This window comes from Caretta caretta, chromosome 9 (genome assembly GCF_965140235.1).
Source record: "Caretta caretta isolate rCarCar2 chromosome 9, rCarCar1.hap1, whole genome shotgun sequence".
Classification (NCBI taxonomy): domain Eukaryota; kingdom Metazoa; phylum Chordata; order Testudines; family Cheloniidae; genus Caretta; species Caretta caretta.
This window is the reverse complement of record NC_134214.1, coordinates 30,159,079-30,179,555: the sequence shown is the minus strand read 5'-3', so window position 1 is coordinate 30,179,555 and position 20,477 is coordinate 30,159,079. Positions and strand designations below refer to the sequence as shown.

The 20,477-nt window shown below is 41.0% G+C and overlaps 1 protein-coding gene across 5 annotated transcripts in view; it reads right to left on the bottom strand.

The window, feature by feature from the left end:
- The window catches only part of PLSCR5 (phospholipid scramblase family member 5), an 87,828-nt gene that overhangs the window by 21,537 nt on the left and 45,814 nt on the right, over positions 1-20,477 (bottom strand). For 4 of the 5 annotated variants that reach the window (XR_007358556.2, XM_048865054.2, XM_075132192.1 and 1 more), the window contains exon 2: positions 2,624-2,781. Coding sequence is in view for 4 of the 5 variants with exons in the window: in XM_048865054.2 (XP_048721011.1) it covers positions 2,624-2,636 (13 nt within the window). In the remaining variant the exon portion in view is untranslated. Of the gene's footprint in view, positions 1-2,623; positions 2,782-3,400; positions 3,526-20,477 lie in introns of those variants that run through there. The other variant, XM_075132191.1, reaches the window with a different exon arrangement.

The following is a 20,477-nucleotide window of genomic DNA, read 5'->3' as shown; positions in this document are numbered from 1 at the left end:
GGAGATGGCTACTGTATGAGACAGCTGTGTGTCAGAGAGAGGAGCAGAAACACCAAAGCCAAAGAAGACAGCATCAGAGACAGTCTGAGAAGTGCTTGTCATGTGACATTGTGAGAAAGATATGAGAGAGCACTTTTGGGTAGAGTGCTGGTTGGAAAGGGGTTTGGAACTGTGAGCAGAGAAACTGTCTCCTGATCTTTGATTCCTGTGTGCAGGGAATCTGAACTTCATAGTCATTTTTTCTGTAAACAAACAGGATTGCATCAAAGAGATACCTAACTCTAGCATTAAATTTCTCCTCCTAATGGAAACAACCCCACAAGACTGCTTGGGTCAAATGGGGTAACCATTTATATACTGAGAGTGCCTGTGGAGATCCTCTTTAAGGTTTCATTAGTGCATGATAGGCTTAATCTGAGAGAAACCTTCTCTAGAAAGTAAATGACTTGTCTGGGATCTGAGGTTCCCAAAGCCGGCTTTTTTTGAAAGGATATCAACGGCTGCATTCCTGCTACCATGACTGGGCCTGATTCTCCACACTGACAAAATGGTTTTAACCAATGTAATGCCATTGATTTAAATGGTGTTACACAAGGGTGAAATTAGGGTATTAGAAGATCAGGCTTTATCAGTCTGTGTACTTAGGGCTTGATCCTGAAAACACTCACTATTAGACACAGTGTTTGTTACCTTGGGTAGTCCTATTTAAGGTAATGAGACTACTTATACTTGTAAGTGGTTGTACGATTGGGTCCTATCTTACACCACCAAACACCACCAAAGTCAATATGGGTGCATGTAGATAACAGAAAGAAAAATCATCTTATGAGCCCAATTCTGATCTCACACTGGTTTTACCACTGATTTCAGTGCAGCTAAATTAATTATACTGGCATAAATGAAAGCAACGCTAGGCCCATTGTGTTTAAATAACAAAGCGTTTTATTAAACTGAGCCTCCACACTTAGATACTGTGAGTGTCCCCAAACAGATTGTTTCTATCAAGTGTGCTACAATACTTAGGCAGAATGGGGTTTTAGCACCAGAAGGAGCTGTGGCTTTAAAGTTTTCCTTTGGTGTTATGGGTTTAAATGAGATCCTTTGCATTATTTGAACATAGTGTGGCTCATTCATCATTTAATCATATTTTGATTTTAATTTATCTTTGCAGCTACTGCTTTCTTTCAAAGTCTGAGACCACAGGAAAAAGAAGAAAGCCCTTTGAATTACTATCTGGCTTTTAAAAATGTATAACTGGGTTATGAATATTTTATAGGTGCTTCTGCATCATTTCACCTCGCAGGGTACTGTTGTCGCTCTAACTCATTACAAGAAATGCCATGAAGTCTTACTGGCCAAGTGCTAGTGTCATTCTTGAATAGTAATAAGAAATAAAATGACAAACTGCAGTTTTGTCCATCGCATTTAGCAAAAAATCAAACAGCAAATACACTAAATATTGATGGAAATTTAAGACACTTTGAAGCTTTGTCTATTTTTGTGCATATTTTGTGAAGGTGTTTTTCTATTTCACTTATGGTAAGTGAACATTTAAGATAAACAAACAGATTGGACAGTATAATCATAATTTGTAGAATTATGAGCCACTGTCTAGACGTGTATTACCACGTTTCTTTACTGTGGAAACTCTATGCTAGAAGGCTACATTATTCAGCTGTTTCTGCTAACTACTGTACAGTAAAAATATACATGACAAATTCCCCATGATAACGTCAATAGAAATAGGCAAGTCTTCACACTCCAAAAGAAGGATATTTCAAAGCATGCAGCAATAATGCTATAAAAACTACTTGGTACTCAAGAACATCCTTAGTGTTAAGCAGCATTGCATTTACAAAGTTCTAGCAAAAAGAGAGATATAAACTGGCAATCCTATATAGCAAACTGTTGGAACGCTGCTAGACCCCCAAATTCTGCTCCCACTGCACCTGTACAACTCAATGGGGTATCGTCAGTGGAGTTGTATCTACATAAAGGAAATCTGAATCTTGGCTCTTTCTGTTCAGTTATATCATTTGATAGCATGTGCCAATGAACTTAGAAGGATTTGATGATTGACTGACTGCAACTTTCACTTGCAGTTCTGAGGAGCCAGCTGGCTCCAGCTAAAGACAATACATGTCAAGAATGAACCCAAATATAGCTAATCTGACTAAATGCAAGTAATCTTCAAATATTTCCTTTGTTACTTGGTAGCAGGATTGTGACACTTCTTGAAAAGGAGCATCATCTGCTGACACACTATTTTCAAAGTAGACTATGGAAGAAGTGTGTGCAAAATACGTTAACCTTGGGTCAGTGCATACCCTTTCCACATATTCAATGCCAACTATACAGGCAATGGTACACATAGAAATATGAACAAACACCTCGCAGGTTAAATGCAAATGCTACTTTTTATTTAATATATTTTATGCAATTAACATTTTATTATCGATTTACTCTCCTTAGGAGCATCTCATATTCTGAAAAACAAAAAAGGTCAAATAACCATGCTGTGGATGATGTGGCTTTAGTCACATTTAATTAAATTGCTGGAAATTTAAAAGACTGTAGTTTTCTGTAAACATGATATAAAAATACAGGCTATATATGCATTTACCTTGAGAGGCCATGAAGCTGCCTGAGTCACTTCTTCAAAGGAAGCCCGGTTAAAAGAAAAGGCTTTTCTTGCTACAGCAAGGAAGGCGTGGGGGAAGAAGCACAGCATGCACAAAACTTCAGAAGGGTCTGTCTACTTCATGTCAGCTTACAAAAGAGCTGGAAGGAAACATATCACCTTTCTTATGTTCCAGGACTATGCATTTTATGTGGATGGACAACAGGGGGAGATGGTGCTAGCAAACAAGAAAAATATTACTCATTTTAAAGTCATTTTGCATCAATGAAAACAGGAAAGGGGCATCACCAGTACAAAGAAGTAAACTTTAAGTGCCTGCTGGATAATTTAAACACATGGATAAGACCTAAGATTCTCTCTTATACTGTACTGTGTCTGTTTAGGTATTTGTATTCTAAGACTTGGCAAATTCTGTCTTTGTAATTCTGTATTTATGTTTCCATTTTCCCAGGACATCTACTAAGGACAAAGGAGCTGGTCATTTCCTCACAATGAAAGTTTCTACAGTTCAGAGAAGGAAGACCTACATAGGATTTTTCATTTTATTTATTTTTCTTGTAGCATCAACTTCCTCTAACCAAGGATGCTGGCTTTTCTACTAAATGAGGTCCAGAAAAGGATACCACCAGCTCTCTGTGTCTGGATCTAGGATCTGTGGTTCACAGTGCATTGTTCAAACTACATTTATGCAGTTAAAAAATGGCAAATTTTGCTCCAGATGAAGCCTACTTTAAGTCAGAATGTCATGCTAATAATTACCTGCATTGCACTGACAGAGAAAGGGAGAGAGGGAGACACAGTAACCTTGACTTGCCAGCTCATATTTCTACCTCTAGTGACCAAGTCACCATGGAGATCATACCCATGTGATCTGTAGACAGATACGATTCATGACTGCTGAAATGATGGAGACAAAACGTAGTGTCAGAAGAATTAAAGTATTGTGGGCCAAATTCTGCTCTCATATACGCTCATTCAAATCCCACTGATTTGAGAGGGTTTGCTCAGGTGTAAATAAGCAGAATTTGGTCCACTGTTTACAATTCATGCAAGTTTCTGAGAAGCCTCTTTTAAAAAATTAATAAGCTCAAGCTGATTTTTACTGGCAGGAATTCTAATCAGAGTACTACACACAAAGACCCCAATCCTCCACTGTAATGTGGCAGATTTGGGCTTTGTGAAACTGTCTTGGAGCTTACTTACCCAGTGTGGGGGAATCTCTATAACACAGAGTTATTGTAGGGGCTCCTATGATGCCCCCTCCCGCACAGCCTCCCTCTAACTATGGTGGGAAGTAGGGGAGAAGAGGGTGTGGCCAGGGCATTCCTGCACCCCAGAAATTCTGGGTTGCTGAGATTGACAAGGCTATATAAATTCTGCCTTGAAAATGGCTCAAAGCCTTGCCCACTCAGAATCAGGGGTTGGATAGGAGACAAACATTGCTTAAAGCCACATTATGACTTCCCTCCCTTTCCCCCTCCTACCCAACTTGGTCCAGTGCAGAATGTAGAGGCCCAAGGATCTGACCCAAGGAGTAAACACAAATAAAACTTAGGAAACAACCTGAAGTAAACAGAGACGGGCAACCTCACTTCAAGGAGTTGGCTGCCCAACTCCCACTGACACCTTTAAAGAAGGTTAAAAAGGGTTAATTCACACCCAATAAAAATCGCTTTTGCCTGTATGCAAAACCAGATTTATTTCATGAACCAAATGTGCATAAATCTATTAGGATTTTTTTTTTCTACAAAAGCTTTTGGAAACTCACCTAGTAAAGAAAGAGAAGATTTCCTTAAACTCCCTCCTCCCACCCCAAATGAAAAAAACAAAAACCTTGAATCTAAAGCAAGAGGAAAGAAATGGCATGGACATTTGTTTCAAGCAGCTAAAATGCATTTAAGAAGAAGTAAAAATATACAGTCTTTTTTGGATTAAAATGTTAACAAAACGGTCTCTATTAAAATGTAAGCCACAATGTGGCCAAAGGGAAAGCTGACTGGGAACTGAAGGAGGAGCTAGAACTACAATGAAGAAACATGAGCTGTCAGAGCAGCTCACTTTGCAGCCACAGCAGTACCTAACCCAGGTACAGCATGCCTGTAATGTGCTCTGGAATCTCACTGTAACTTATCCGCTTGGGTGTCTGAGTGAGTGATGATGCTCTCCAGCGGCTGGCCCCCAGAGCGGATATGGGACTGTTAGCACTACTAGCTAAAGAAACTTTTCAGCTTGAGACCAGTGTTTTAAGAGCTCGAGGATCAGCTCTCCATATGTGCTTTTTGCAGTGATTGTTTCTGTCTGCAACACATGGACATTAGAAAGACAAGGTGGGTGATGTAATATCTTTTATTGGACCAACTTCTGTTGGTGAGAGAGGCACGTTTTTGAGCTACAGAGAGCTCTTCTTCAGATCTGGGAAAGGAATTCTGAGCGTCCCAGTTAAATGCAAGGTGGAACAATTGTTTAGCATAAGTTTTTAGCACATATTCTAAGCTGTGTGTGACTTGAAAGTTTCTCTCTCTCATGAACAGAAGTTGGTCCAATGAAAGATACTACCTCGCCCGGTTTGTCTCTCTAATATGCTGGGACAGGCGTGCCTACAACGACATACAACACATGGGCATGTCACAGTGAAACTCTGTAGTGTGCACAAATAGTCCGACCGGGCCAATTTTACTCCCTGCCCAATCATCCATATGACATTGTGGCAGTGTATAGGCAGCCGTTCAGAAGCTCTGAGAGTCTGTGAGAGAATTACTTGGTGCAGGAGCATCCTGGAGCCAATGTATGTTTCCTAGATTCTCCCCACCACCTCCTCCTCTGCAAGGCCTTGAAGGAGACATGCCAGGAGGAAGCTGGGGGCAGAAGACTAGGGGACATGCTTGTTGTTCTCTGCTAGATTCTCCGGAGAGTCTGGGCTGCTGTGCAGCCCACAGGCAGAACTGTGAAGGTTGCCATTAGTTGGAGCTCCCCAGGAGTTCCTCTAACTTGTGCTGAAGGCTGTTTCAACACCTGAGGCAGCCCAAAATCCAACCAGCACAAAGGTGGTGTAAAGTCACCTTTGCCTGTATTCCCCACTCTGCCTCGTACTTCAAGTTTTGTGCAGGTGGAGCACAGAATCCAGCTCATTCACTCCAAGTGCAATGATTTACTCCTGTGTTTATAGCAACAGGTCTCTGGATCACTCTGTATTTATTTCTCTTTCAATCATTTTGTATGAGGATTAGCTAAAGTAGTGCCCTCCTCAATGGTTATTTATGGAACCACTAGTCTTTATCTGTTCTGCATCTCTTCCAGAAGTGGAGCCAAGAAATAAGAAGTATAGACACTATCAGGCAATAAAGGTCTTGACTTGCATTAAAAATGGTTCAGTTGCACGCATACAATCTACAGACATCATAAGGGAGGAGTCGTTTTCATTACTGTTGTTTCTAAAGTACTGGTGGTGTGGATGGTGCCTTAAAGAGTCATAAAATGATATGTCCTTGCCACAAAGAGCTTGCAATCCACACTTCTGCTTCTGGCATAATTCCTAAATATTTACCTCTTAGCATTTTCTAAAAGTTCAAAAACTGGATGCTTTGCTGGTTTAAAGTAGATCTTATTTGTTTGCTCTTTTCTTTCACAGATGTACCCATTTTCTATGCCCACCCTTTGTCCTGTTTTGTTTCCTGTTGTTTTATTCTGCTGCCAGCATTCTGGTAAGTTTGGCTACTTGTTTTCTGAAAAATCTTGCATTCACATAGGGTTTTTTTTGTTTACATAGTTCCTTTCATCCCAAAGAATGTTAATTTTTTTCCAGACGCTAGGTGGGATTTTCAAAAGCACTCAGGTATTGGTCTGAATCTGCTCCTACTGAAGATAATAAGATTTTTACTATTAACTTCAGTAGCAGCAAACTGAAGGCAATGCTAAGTGCTTTTGAACCCCCTCTCCATATGTATATAGGAGCTGTTTTACCCAGCCATGAAATGCAGCCATTTCTGGGTGGAACGAGGCAACTGTTTAACAGCTCACAGAAGAACTACTCAAGAATGTAGGACAAAGAGTGACAAATACTAGCTGTGACATTATTGACATGAACTGTGACCGTATAGATCATTGTTGCAACCCAGGTCCTATGGTTGCATCAGGTCTTGTACAGTGGAGGTCAAGTGGGTTGTCTATGGAAAGGTTGTAGTTTGCTGATTATGATTATGCTGTCTGTATGTGCGTATCATTTTTGTATCTGAAGTTATGAATACTGGCTATGTACTTGTATCTCAATGTGTTTGATTCTAAGTAGCCTCAGTGAAGTATTTGGTTAGCTTCTTGAGAAGGGACTATTCTCAATAAGTGCCCAATCAAGAAACACTTAACTGACAATGGACTTTGGGAGATGCCAATCCACATCTGAGCTTTCCTGGGAATGTTCAAACTAATATGTAAATAATGGTATCGGCCTGCAAAAAGCTGAATCATTCATAGACATGTGACTTGCCCAGGTGGCTACAAACTCCATCTTGTTGCTGTGACTTTGCACAAATGAACAAAGGGGTTTCTGCCCACAAGAGAGAGAATATAAAAGGCCCTGGAAGCCTCTCCATTTTGTCTTCAGCTGGTTTGAGAGATGGCCTCTCCATCCCCAATAGATGCCTGAAAGAAACTGAAACAAAGGACAGTAACTATGGGGGTGTGAATGATTGCTGGATCCAGACTAGGAAGGAGTCCAGTCTGTGAAAGAAGCTTATTGGAACATCTCTGAGGGTGGGATTTTATCTGAAATCAGTTTCTTAATGTTTTAGGCTTAGACTTGCGCATTTTGCTTTATTTTGCATGGTAACTTACTTTGTTCTGTCTCTTATTACTTCGAACCACTTAAATCCTACTTTTTGCGGGATGTGGTTCAGACCTGGGTCTGTGTTTGCTGCAGGCTAGTGTGTCTGGCTCAACAAGGCAGGGTTCTGAAGTCCCAAGCTGCCAGGGAAAATGGGCTCAGAGGTAGTTTCAGCACATCAGATGACAGTCCCAAGGGGGCCTCTGTGACCAAACCCGTCACACCAGCAATTAAATTTAATTTATAGGGGAATTTAGGCAATCAGAATGTAATAATCCAAAATGGAATTTTGCCAGGACACTAAAGTTAATACCTCTACATTTTGTGGAAGCTGCCATTGAATCTTTAGTGGACATAGCAGGTCAGGTGTTTGGTTTTATATCTCACCTAAAAAGATAATATCTCCAATACCACTTTCTGCCTACCTACAATCTCCTTGCAGTGTAGATTGGAGAAATTACTCTTTCCATTCCCTTATCTCAAAGCTCAACTGGCTAATATTTCATGCTGCTGGTGCATAATGACCACTATGTTTCATACTAGAGGTGGCTGTATTTCAGTTGTGGGCAAGTGGTCCCTACGAAGTACACTTTTCATCCCTCTACATTTTGAAATCCTTCTGGATGGCAGGTGTTATATAAATTATTATTACAATCTCAAAAGAATTGATGCCATCCTTGCTGTCTCTTCTTCCTACTCTCCTGGGCTCATTCCCTCTTTTCTGTTCTTAGACCACAAGATATTTTGGGAAGAGGATGAATCTATTACTAACTGTGGGTCAAACTCACCATTGTTCAAACAGCCAGCATGAAGCCTGTGCACCTTTTAAGTTCCACGTAAGTTCTCAAGTGGTGCAAAAGGTTTCTGCTGGTCCTCTGCAGGGGGTGAATTTTGCCCTCTGGAAAGTGGCTAGCATATTTCAGGTACTATATGCAAAGTATATTTTATACTGCTAGCTCCCCATACTGTAGAGTTTATAAAAATTGAGGACCAGATCCTCAAGTGGTATCAATCACCACAGTTTCAATTTAAATCAGTGAAGCTAGGCTAATTTATACTAGGGCCCTGATCCAAAGCCTACTGAAGTCAACAGGAGTCTACTCTACTTTAACTTAGATGAGCTTTGAGTCAAGCTCATAAGGCTCTGGCCCTGATTATATTTTGCAGACTGTCACTGAGATTGGTAAGCTTTGCTGTTGGGGTATTTCTTGTATTGCAGCAGTTCAGTTATCAAAGAGTTTTGCTGACAGAGCATTTTGATATTTGAGGGCTTTGCAGTTGAAATATTTTGCCATTAAAGTGATTTGCTATTGAAGTATTTGCTACAGTGTCAATATAATTTGCTATCATGGTGGTTAGTGCTTGATCAAATAAGTTAATTGTTTAGAACTGTCACTCGCTTTTCCTTTTAAAATGGAAAATAATGTAAAATTGAAATCTAGGCTGGAAGCTCAGCAGATTTTAAAGTATTTAATTTTTTCACTTTTTTAACCTTTGATTGTTTTGTATTCATTTTAATGGAGGAAGGTGTCAGAGTCACGTATCTATTCTTTCTACATCATCATTTTTCTGTTCCACATCCACATGCCTCAGTGACACATATTTTTGGCTGGAGCATGGGAAAAGAGTGACTATAATGTTATATGGTTTGAACAGCAAAGGGCATTATGGCTACAAGAAATCTCCCCATGAGAGCCTACTTATAGCTTGAATATTTCTACTAAATTCCACCCAGTTTTCTTTGTCCAAGGGCACTGATTATCTGTATTCTAATAAAAAACTGTACAACTATCTCCAACGTGCAAAGACAAAGTCTTCTACTAACTACTTGTCACAGTCTTCACCTACAGCTAGACAGTGCATTAAAAGGCCCAGATCTTCATTGTGCACATGTGATGACTGCCTTGTTGGCTGACACATCAGGGATTCAACCAGGCACCTTCAGAGCTAAAGGCATGAGTTGCTACAACTTGAGCTAAAATTCCAAGGCTTCCTAACTGAGGCTGTACCTAACTCATGTCCTCTGAGAATCGGTCACAGAAGGGAACTCGTACTGCATTCACCAGTAGATTACATGTGAACATGCAAAGGTTCTGCAACAGAAACCTGTGGTGGAATTCTGGCAGATTCATATTCTCTGATACAGGGGGATGCTGTTTATAGGAAAGTAAAACGTAAAACTGATTTGTTTCAGTGTCTCTCACTGTCCTAATTGTAATTTCACTTACAGTGAAACTTTGCTTAGACTAAATGTCTGAAAAAATTGTTTCTTTTGAAAAATCAGGCCCTGTTATCAGTGGGATATGAAGGTTTGAAGCTGCAGGCCAGAAGCAGCTTTGTGGAGCTAGGACTTCTTTGTTGTTGTTGTTTTCTATGAAGGAAGAATGTTTTGGGATCATACATTTAACAAGAACTTAGAGCAGTCACTTTCCGTGCTCCACCTTACATTGCTCCCCTTCAAGGGAATACAATAATGATAAAACCATGACAAATATACACAGCTTGTATAGATCAGATCAGCTGATACACAGGCTTTGTTTGAAAAATTATGGTCTCTGAACATGATCCCACACTCCTGATGTAAGCACAATTCTCATTAACCACACAGGGGGTTTATCTGACTAGCAAGTGCATGTCTGGGTAAATTGTAAACAGCTATGATGAAATTCCCTTGCTTAGAAGCACCAATACAGTCCACAGTATCGTTTAGAATCACAGCCATGTCTTCTTACCACATTCCTGCCTGGAATTACTCATGTTCAAAGTACAACCATGTTAATATGTTAAAATCTACAGAAAAGATATTTTAAAATTATTAATTCTGTAAGGAATCATATCTTGTGTTTGTTTATTGTGACACCCTGTCCTGCTCTAATTTCCAAGATGCCAATAACAAATCAAATCTAAATTTAAAAAATCCACAGTAATACACATTAAAACATGAGCTATAAAAAGCTTATATGACCCTATAAGAAACTAGCTGATCTCCTTATTTGTTGAAGTTGAGGGACGAAGGGATTATGGATGCTGGAAAAAAGCATAGAATCATAGAACTGGAAGAGATCTTGAGAGGTCATCTAGTCCAGTGCCCTGCACTCAAGGCAGGATTAAGTATTATCTAGACCATCCCTGACAGGTGTTTTCCAACCTGCTCTTAAAAATCCCCAATGATGGAGATTATGCAACCTCCCTAGGCACTTTATTCCAGTGCTTAACCACTCTGACAGTTAGGAAGTTTTTCCTAAGGTCCAGCCTAAACTGCCCTTGCTGCAGTTTAAGCCCATTGCTTCTTGTCCTGTCCTTAGAGGTTAAGGAGAACAATTTTTCTCCTTCCTCCTTGTAAACACCTTATAAGTACTTGAAAATTGTTATCATGTCCCCACTCAGTCTTCTCTTCTCCAGACTAAACAAACCCATTTTTTTTCAATCTTCCCTCATAGGTCATGTTTTCTAGACCTTTAATCATTTTTGTTGCTCTTCTCTGGACTTTCTCCCATTGGTTCACATCTTTCCTGAAACGTGGCACCCAGAACTCGACACAATACTCCAGTTGAGGCCTAATCAGAGCGGAGTAGAGTGGAAGAATTACTTCTTGTGTCTTGCTTACAATACTCCTGCTAATACATCCCAGAATTATGTTTGCTTTATTTGCAATAACATTACACTGTTGACTCATATTTAGCCTGTGATCCACTATGATCCCCAGATCTCTTTCCGCAGTACTCCTTCCTAGGCAGTCATTTCCCATTTTGTATGTATGCAACTGATTGTTCTTTCCTAAGTGGAGTACTTGAGTACTTTGCATTTGTCCTTATTGAATTTCATCCTATTTACTTCAGACCATTTCTCCAGTTTGTCCAGATCATTTTGAATTTTAATCCTATCCTCCAAAGCACTGGCAACCCCGCCCCACCGACAATGGTATTGTCCCCAAGCCCCGCCGACAATGGTATTGTCTGCAAACTTTATAAGTGTACTCTCTATGCCATTATCTAAATCATTGATGAAGTTATTGAACAGAACTGGACCCAGAATTGATCCCTGCGGGACCCCACTCATTATGCCCTTCCAGCATGACTGTGAACCACTGATAACTACTCTCTGGGAATGCTTTTCCAACCAGTTATGCACCCAGCTTATAGTAGCTCCATCTAGGTTGTATTTTCCTAGTTTGTTTATGAGAAGGTCATGCGAGACAGTATCAAAAACCTTACTAAAGTCAAGATATATCAAATCTACCACTTCCCCCCTATCTACAAGGCTTGTTACCCTGTCAAAGAAAGCATCCCAAAAGCACAAGTTTTTCCAACTGAGATAAAGGAGTAACTCCTTTAGATATGAGAAAAGTAGTAAACTATTACCATTGCTGCGGCTAGCCACTTGAGGGAGACATGATCACACTGACTAACCCCATGTACTATTACACAGTACATGCAGTATTGCTTGAAGAAATCTTTGGCAGTGATAAGCTTACCATTAGCCATCTTACATGAAATAAGAAAACATCACAGACTCTTTTATAACTAAGTGAATGAGGAAAACAAATCCAGCTATATCAAATGGAGGACAAGAGGTTTAGCTGATCTAATGCATACAAAACCAGGATATGTATGCAACATATTTTGTACACTGTTAATGATGGATGAACTTCAAAAGGTTTGTGGTTCAGTTTATAAGGCCAGGTTGGGCCCTGTCTCAGCACAGGTACACAAGAATGGAAGGGCTCAATGGGCCCTGTCAGAAAGGCTGAGTACTATTAATGTCCTTACACACATTAATTAGAGACCAGCCACCCATCCATAATGCATTTGGTCAATTACCCGATTTGGTTTCAAAGAGGTAGAGTTTTTCCTGATCCAATCTGTTAATCAGTGTATGAACTGAAGCATGAAGTCCAACAACCTTTATCATTTTTATACCGGCTAACAGAGGCAGCAGAAGCTCACTTTGAATGGGTGGATGGGGGAGAAGACAGAGGTGCACAGTGAAACCCAAACATGCTAAGCACTACACTAAGTGTGGGGAGCGGGGAGTCAGGGGAAGTGGGAGGAAGGTGGGGTGAGTGCTCTGCTTGGGGAGTGGAGGGAGTCAAGGCCAGTGGGGGAGATTGTAGTGTCAGGGATAGGAAGGGGAATCAGGATGGATGCTTTGCATGGGATGACTTGGCCCAATCACCCCAGTTCCTATTAGCTCCCCAGCCTGACCCAAGGTACCTCAGTGGCCACTCCAGCCCATCCAGGTCCTGCTCTTGCGTCTGCTCCCAGGAGCCATGGAGCCCTGTCTGGCCTGAGCCATCTGAAACAACTTGCTTAAAAATGCCACCCAAGGGTGAAAACATATAGCAGCCCCCATAACATGACCATTGGCCCCTCACCAGTTCTGCTGCCCCTGGTGGCTCATGTAACTGCAGAGAGCTACTCATCTGGCCTACTGATCTCAATATTATTTAAAAGTCAAAGAAAGAAATGTTAGAGAAACAAAACAAAAACTGTGACTTTTCTGCTACCATCTCTCCTCCCGCAACCTAATGTACCTACAAACCACAAAGTAAGGGATCAAACCTGTGATGTCTTGGGTGCTCTTAGTTACCGTTCAAGTCAACAGGAGCTGAAGAAACTCAATGCCCTGAAGACCTGGACCCTAAGGGCTAGATGGTGCCTTTGTGCCTGCCCTGTGCTTAGCTGCCCTGACCTAGCAGAAGAGTAGGGGCTAGACTGTAACTGTGAGAGCCAAAGTCTGTTTTTTGGGTCTCCCCCCTTGTTCTGTGGAGGGGAAGGGGAGTAATATGCACCATCCCATACCTGGTGCAGGGTATTTTGCCCCTCTGTGCTGGATTCAGGGGGGAGAGTCAAGGCTCCTGATTTTCCCCACCCCTGATTGCCCACTGACTGACTACATGCATGAGAGTGGAAGGTAGCAGCCCCACAGAAGCTGCTCTCCCCTTTACCCTGTGATCTGTAATAAGAGTACCTGATGTAAGGGAGTATGCTGTTGCCCCTGTATTCCCCTGCACAGGCCCATACAGTGGCTCACACATGACATGTTGTGATGTGCCAGCCAAAGGACCCTTGAAAACAGTAGGTTATTTCAAGTAAGTGCTGTGAAACACAACTGGATCCTCACCAAGCAGATTATAATCAGGTTTGCAACGATTAGATTTTTACTGGTAAATGTTGATTTCACTGGTACACACACAAACCAACAAAAATATTTCTACCAATAATAATCAAAATTTACAGCTAGGCAAAGAAAGAAATACTGTCTTCAAACTTACTAGAGTTAGGTTTAAAGCTATATACTTTGTATATTTTGACACAATGTTGACAATTTTGGTTTAAACTGTTTTAAAGCTTTAACTTTTTGAATCTCAATGCCTACTGTCATTGAATAATGATTGTCTGATGCTCCTATTGTCTGACCCCCCCCCATAATTTCCTACAACTACGAACATTTAAATCAATAAAAATGTTTAAAGATGCTTAAAATAAATATTGATATTATTAATCAAAATGATAAACAAATAAAAATTGAATTCTGCCAAGCCTAACTGTAAGAAGCAGAGGAGAGTAGCAGTACCCTGGATAACATGCAGCTAGCGGATGATGATGAAATAAGCCTCATTGCCATTTTATGTTCTATTTTCTTAACATATCAGTCCAGTTATTACCATCACCATCCTTAGGAGCATTTCACAACGTTCTCCTCTCTTGTTCATCAACTTCTCTCCCTCTCCAAGGACAGGGAAAGCCGATGAGCCCTAAAGTAAGACTCAGACTGTGGCTGTGTAATGAAGAGCTTCATTTTCAAGTTCCAGATTTTCACCCTTTCTATCCCTATCAGTCTTGGTTTTCTGAACTGGCAAAATCAATTGCTTAAATCTATAATCATCTCAGATGGGTCTCACCTTGAACATTGGTTTCTGAGGGGGTCTAGCTTCTGCGTGGGGCTACAGCAACTCCATCCCACTGAACACGCCTGCAGTTATGCTGACGTACTGCAACAACCAGACCTGCACCTGCAGCACCGGAGGAGCAGCTCTCTTCAATAAACTGACGGCAGACCCAGGCCACTCTGCACTGTGCAGCAGTTTTCAGGAGTCAGCCTTCGACCCTGGTGCCTGTAGTTTAGCACTGCTATTCTTTGAAGCTAAATGCTGTGCATTTGTTTAAATAAAGAGGAAGAAAACCTTCAAAGTAACAATTAACTGTTCAGTAACTAATCCACTGTTTATTTTGGCATTTAACTGAATTAGGAAGGAGTAGGTCAGGATAATTTAACTTTAAAATGTCCATGCCAGAAGAGACCAGGAAAACCTTTAAAATCCTGTAGTTAGTAATGATATTTGTATACTGAAAATTTATTGGATCTTTTAGGGTTATCTTCAGAAATGGTTTTATAGGTTAGAGTCTGAAAATACATTGGATGTGGAAGTAAACTCCCAGAGTAACACAGGAATCAATTGGTCAAAACCTAAAATGGCTTCCGCATTCCTCTATTGCAGAAACATCATATTTCTGTTGCACCAGAGGGGACAACAGAGGAGGCTCTCTACACTGCCCCATGAAGTGTGGAAAAGGAGTTTGTGGTGCAGGTATGGAAAATCTTATATGGATCACCCCCATGTAGGTAGCTCTGTCTTCTGTTCTCCCCCAGTTCCTGGAGTAGCCAACCACAGTCCCGATATACAGCAGTGAAGGCCATGAAGAACCTCATGGTGCTGAGAATTCTCTCTCTCTCAGCACCACTGCACATTTTCTTCAGAACCTAGCCCTTAACTCGCTTTTCAGAATTCGGTCCAAAGGGCAGAGACAGAGAGGGATGTTTGGCTGAGGAGAGGAAACAGAAAAGTGTTTTGCCCACAAATTGCCAAAACTCTTTCATGCACCTCTTCCTTCCTTAACAAAAATATCCCTGTGCCTCTCACTCTCTCCACCTTACAAATACAGTGCTAGAGGCTGTTCTAATGTAACTTCCGGGCTGACTGGAACCAGAAAATACCAGAAACCTTTCAAGAAAGCCTGTTCTTGTAAAATGTTCAGGTCATTTTAGTCCTCTGAAGATCTCTGAATACTTCAAATAAACACCTTATAAGTAATCAGACTTCTCAGAATTTATCTGAGCCAAGGGAAAACAATAAGGGTCTGCTTTTCAGAGGTATTCAGTATCCACAAGTCTAGCTGAGCTTTAGGTGCTCTGCACCTCTGAAAATCAGGCCCAAAATTCTGTCAGGGGTTTGTCCAGCATTAATAGAAAATTATTATACCAGTATTTCAGTGCTGTGGAAAAATAATGGGGGAAAACATACTGCACTAATATACAATGATTCTCTAAAAGGATATATTGAATCCCCCACTATGATCTTATGTTCAATTAACAAATCAAATCAATATTTTGTACACCTTCCAATATAACAATCTCATCCTGAAAGCCAAACTGTTTACTTTTTTGCTTTCTACATGGTTACAGGGCATTGACTCCTGAAGGCCATCACACACAGTAATGGTCGATTTCTCTGTGGCTGTTTCCGTAATATATTTTGTTTTTTACGGGACAGGGTTGTTAGCCCTGTGCCTAACCCCCAACCTGGAGGACCCGAGTGTCTGTTTTGTCTGGCCCCTCCCACACAGACCAATCCGGCATGGTTGAACCTCCCAGGAGCAAAAAGCCCCCACTGACACAGACTCTGGGGATAGTTAGAGAACATCCCACCATGACAAGGCACAGACACCAGAGAAACTGTCTTCATTCCATACAACCTGCCTCAGAAAAATCTTCTGTATCTTTTGGCCCAGAACAATCTCAAACCAAGATCTATTGTCACAGTGCAGCCAAGAGAATCTGAGCACCATCATTGCCAGGAGGCACTGGAGATGGATCGGTCACGTGCTTCGGATGGAAACTGATTCCATCACCAGAGTAGCAATAAGATGGACACCTGAAGGCAAATGAAAACGAGGCTGCCCGAAAACAACATGGCGAAGAGCTGTGGAAGTCGAGTTGAAAAACCTGGGGCACAGCTGGGGAACCATTGAAAGACTTGCCAGAAACAGACAGGAGTGGAGGAGCTTTGGCGCTGCCCTAAATGCCAGAGGCATAATAGGAACATGATGATGATGATGATGACATGGTTACAGCCATAAAAGTTCTGGTACCAGAATGAAGGTGACTTTCTTGGTGAGAAGGCACAGAACAAAATATGACTCTTTTCTGAAGCCCGCTCTGTCCTTGAAAATCCTTTTACTCAGGTTAGACCAACTGTGGTTCCTCCCCTAGCCAGAGAGAAGATTAATATTTAGGCAGACTCTATACCCCACTAAATTGGAATATATCTCAGTTCTTTCTGTATCTGTTTGAAGATGAAATTAGTGTTCATGTAAGTTGTTGTAACAACAGCCCAGGGCACAGTATCTTTACCAAGGCAATAGGAAAACATGAGCAGGTACTGACAGTGTATGTTTTCCCCACATTACCCTAGTAATGTATCCCATCCTGAGAGGATAGTTCATTTTTAAAATGCATTCTGTCTTCAGCCTCTGGCAAGACTGCTCACAAGAAGGCCAGTGGTTGTGGTATGGTCACCTGTTTCCTTGGAGGAAATGAACATAGAACAACAACTTATTTCAATCAGCTATTAGAGTTAAAGTTTGCAAATTAATCTCTACTGGCGTGGCTCTCAACTCATCGGCCTTCCAAAACCTGGGGTAAAGACCCAAACCAGGCATCAAGCTACTGCCGGATATCGCTGCATTCTGTATGTCTCAAGGTTCTAAAGTGCCTAATTTTACAATGAACACCACCAGAGGTGGAGAACATCTTGAATGTCGAGGAAGCAGGCTTTCAACAAAGTCAAACATGTGCTAACCCCATTAATCAAAAACAGTTTTCAGAGAAACCTGTAAACAGGTGCTATTTTCCTTAACCTCACTGGAGCATATGATATGGTGTGGTACACAGGTCTACTTTTTAAAATACCAAGAGTCTTTCCACCATGGATTACTGATGCCATCTAACTGCTACTCTGAGACAGATGGTTCAGGGTGCTTGTGGGTGAGAAAACAAGTGCTTGGAAAAAACAGATGAACAAGTTACCTCAGAGGTCTGTTCTAGCCCAACCTTGTTCAATCTATACATCAGTGACCTGCCACCAACTCAGTCACAGAAGTTCATCTATGCAGACAACATCTGTTCCAGGCTTCAGGCTCTGACTTTCTCTGAGCTGGAGAAGACGCTGAGTAATGATGCTGCAAATCTGGCCAACTATGGCAAGACATGGAGCCTTCAGCTTAGCACCAGCAAGATAGTCTCTAGCACATTCCGCCATGCCAACACTAAGAGGGAATTAAACATCATAATGAATGGTCAGAGGCTGAAGCATAAAGCCTACCCTGCTTACTTAGGCATGGCCCTCAACCGATCACTGACTTACAAAAGTCACCTGAGCAAGATAGCAGCGAAGGTAAAGACATGTAACAACCTTCTTGGCAAACTGACAGGTTCTTCACTGGGAGCAGAAGCCCTTGGCATCTCATACTCAATAGCAGAGTACTGTGCCTCAGTATGGAGTCGGTCAGCACACGCCAAACTTGTTGACATGCAACTCAGCTCAACAATGTGCATCATCACAGGAACTCTCTGACTGACTCATCTTCCATGGCTTCCTGTTCTGAGCCACATTGCTCCGCCTTATATCAGGAGGGGAGACTGCAGCAGGCAAGTTTCTTCAGAAGATACGTGCCAACCCTAGCTTACCCTTGTTCAATGACCTTTTTAGTCCACCAGCTATATGTCTTTCATCACGACACCAATTGTGGTTGAGGCTGCCATGCCAGGATGTGGCAGCGGGAAGACAGGCCACTTCTTCTGGAGGGAAGACTGGTACTTCACATCAACGACCAATCAGTTCCTCATCAAAGACCCTTCTGCTCGGCTGCCCAGCTTCAACCTGCCACATCATCAGTGGGCCCTTCTTAACCGATTCAGGACTAGGCAAGGCCTCTGTGCAGCCAACCAGCTCCACTGGGGTCTTCGAGTCAATCCAAGCTGCAGCACAGATCAAACAATAAGACATTGTCGAGGAGCACGCGCTAACCAAATTCAGCAGTGGGCTCCGAAAGCTCCACTTGGCCACTAAGAATGCTATTGCTTGGCTTGGCGAATATGCAAATGCTTAATTAATTAATTAAATAAATACTGGACTAGTGAACTAGAAGTGAAAAGCACTGTATCCATTTTGAGTCTACTGAGCCACCTAGTGATCTATGTAGGTCAGATCTACATTAAAATTATACTATTATAGTGATCTATATTTATGCCCTTAAGTAGTGAGTCATTCCACATTTTTTATTTGAAATTCATATTAAAATCAAACATTTATTCACTTTTTTGGGTGTGGTAGGGGAGCTTAAAACATCCAGAAGATGTAAAGAATTATAACATTCAAAAACCAGTCGGAGAACACTTCAACCTCCCTGATCACTCAATTACAGACCTAAAAGTCGCAATTCTTCAACAAAAAAACTTCAGAAATAGACTCCAATGAGAAATTGCAGAACTGGAATTAATTTGCAAACTGGACACCATTAAATTAGGCTTGAATAAAGACTGAGAGTGGATGGGTCATTACACAAAGTAAAAACTATTTCCCCATGCTAATTTCCCCCCCTACTGTTACTCACACCTTCTTGTCAACTGTTTGAAATGGGCCATCCTGATTATCACTACAAAAGTTTTTTTTTTTCCTGCTGATAATAGCCTACCTTAATTGATTAGTCTCGTTACAGTTGGTATACCCCCATTTTTTCATGCTCTCTGTGTATATATTTCTTCCTACTGTATTTTCCACTGCATGCATCCAATGAAGTGGGTTTTATCCCATGAAAGCTTATGCCCAAATAAATTTGTTAGTCTCTAAGGTGCCACAGGGACTCTTCGTTCTTTTTGCTGATACAGACTAACATGGCTAACACTCTGAAAAATGGCAAAATGATAACTCTATTAGGACATCAAAATTAATTTCAGTTCCCCTGAGGTATCTTATTTTAATGAACAAATCCTTGATCCTGCTCTATTAATTAGCATATTTAAGGAATAATAAGTTTCAGATGAGCTTAATTCTAATAAAGCATTTCATCTCCTAATAATAAGTAATAATAATTAATAACAATAAAAGGAATTAAGGGTCTTAATACAATTTGTTTTCTACATTTAATAGCAATGTTTAGAAATTCCATCCAATGGTGAGCACAACTATTCTTTCTTTTTTAATGTTAAGACCTTTCATTTTTGGTGCTTAATGCATTTGAAACATATTTCTTATTGAATGGATCACTGTGTCATCCTGCAATAATTACTTATGCTTAGTATCAGTTCATTTTATTCTTCATATTTTTCTACTACACCATCAATAACAAAAAGGAATAATATACGGGCTTTTAAAAATCCTTTCCCACTGCTGGTTTTCCAACAAATCTACTCAGCGGCTGTTATCTATTAACATTCCATAGGACTGAATGGAACGTTTGGCATGAAGTTGGTACACTGAGCAGCACAGCAGATGTGTTGTGGTGGCCTACACCTAGAACATTCAGTGGTCTCAAGTGACTCATATTTCCCTAGCCAAATCTCATGTTTATATGAATGTTTATATATGCATGGTAGCCCCTTAGTCCTCTTCAAAATAAATCCACACCTAGCTGACTCATTCTTTTTTACTTGGTTATTCAAACCTTTCACTTTATTCTCCGCTCTCTGTGAGGAGTAAAAGCAAGCATACAATCAGTGGTGGGCACATCAGACCCAACATGAGTTTGGGGCTCTTGGAGAACTAGGGAGAAAAACGTGTGAAAGGATTAATGGGAGCAACCCCACTGCACAGAATTAAGGCCATTAGACCGAATTAGACATAATGCTCAAGAATCCTGGGGTCCCAGCTTTTGCCTGTTTCTCTCTACGCTCAGGGCTGCTGCAACTTTAGAAAGTTTTTGATTTCCAAAAGCATGGTAGACTTCTGTGTTTCGATTG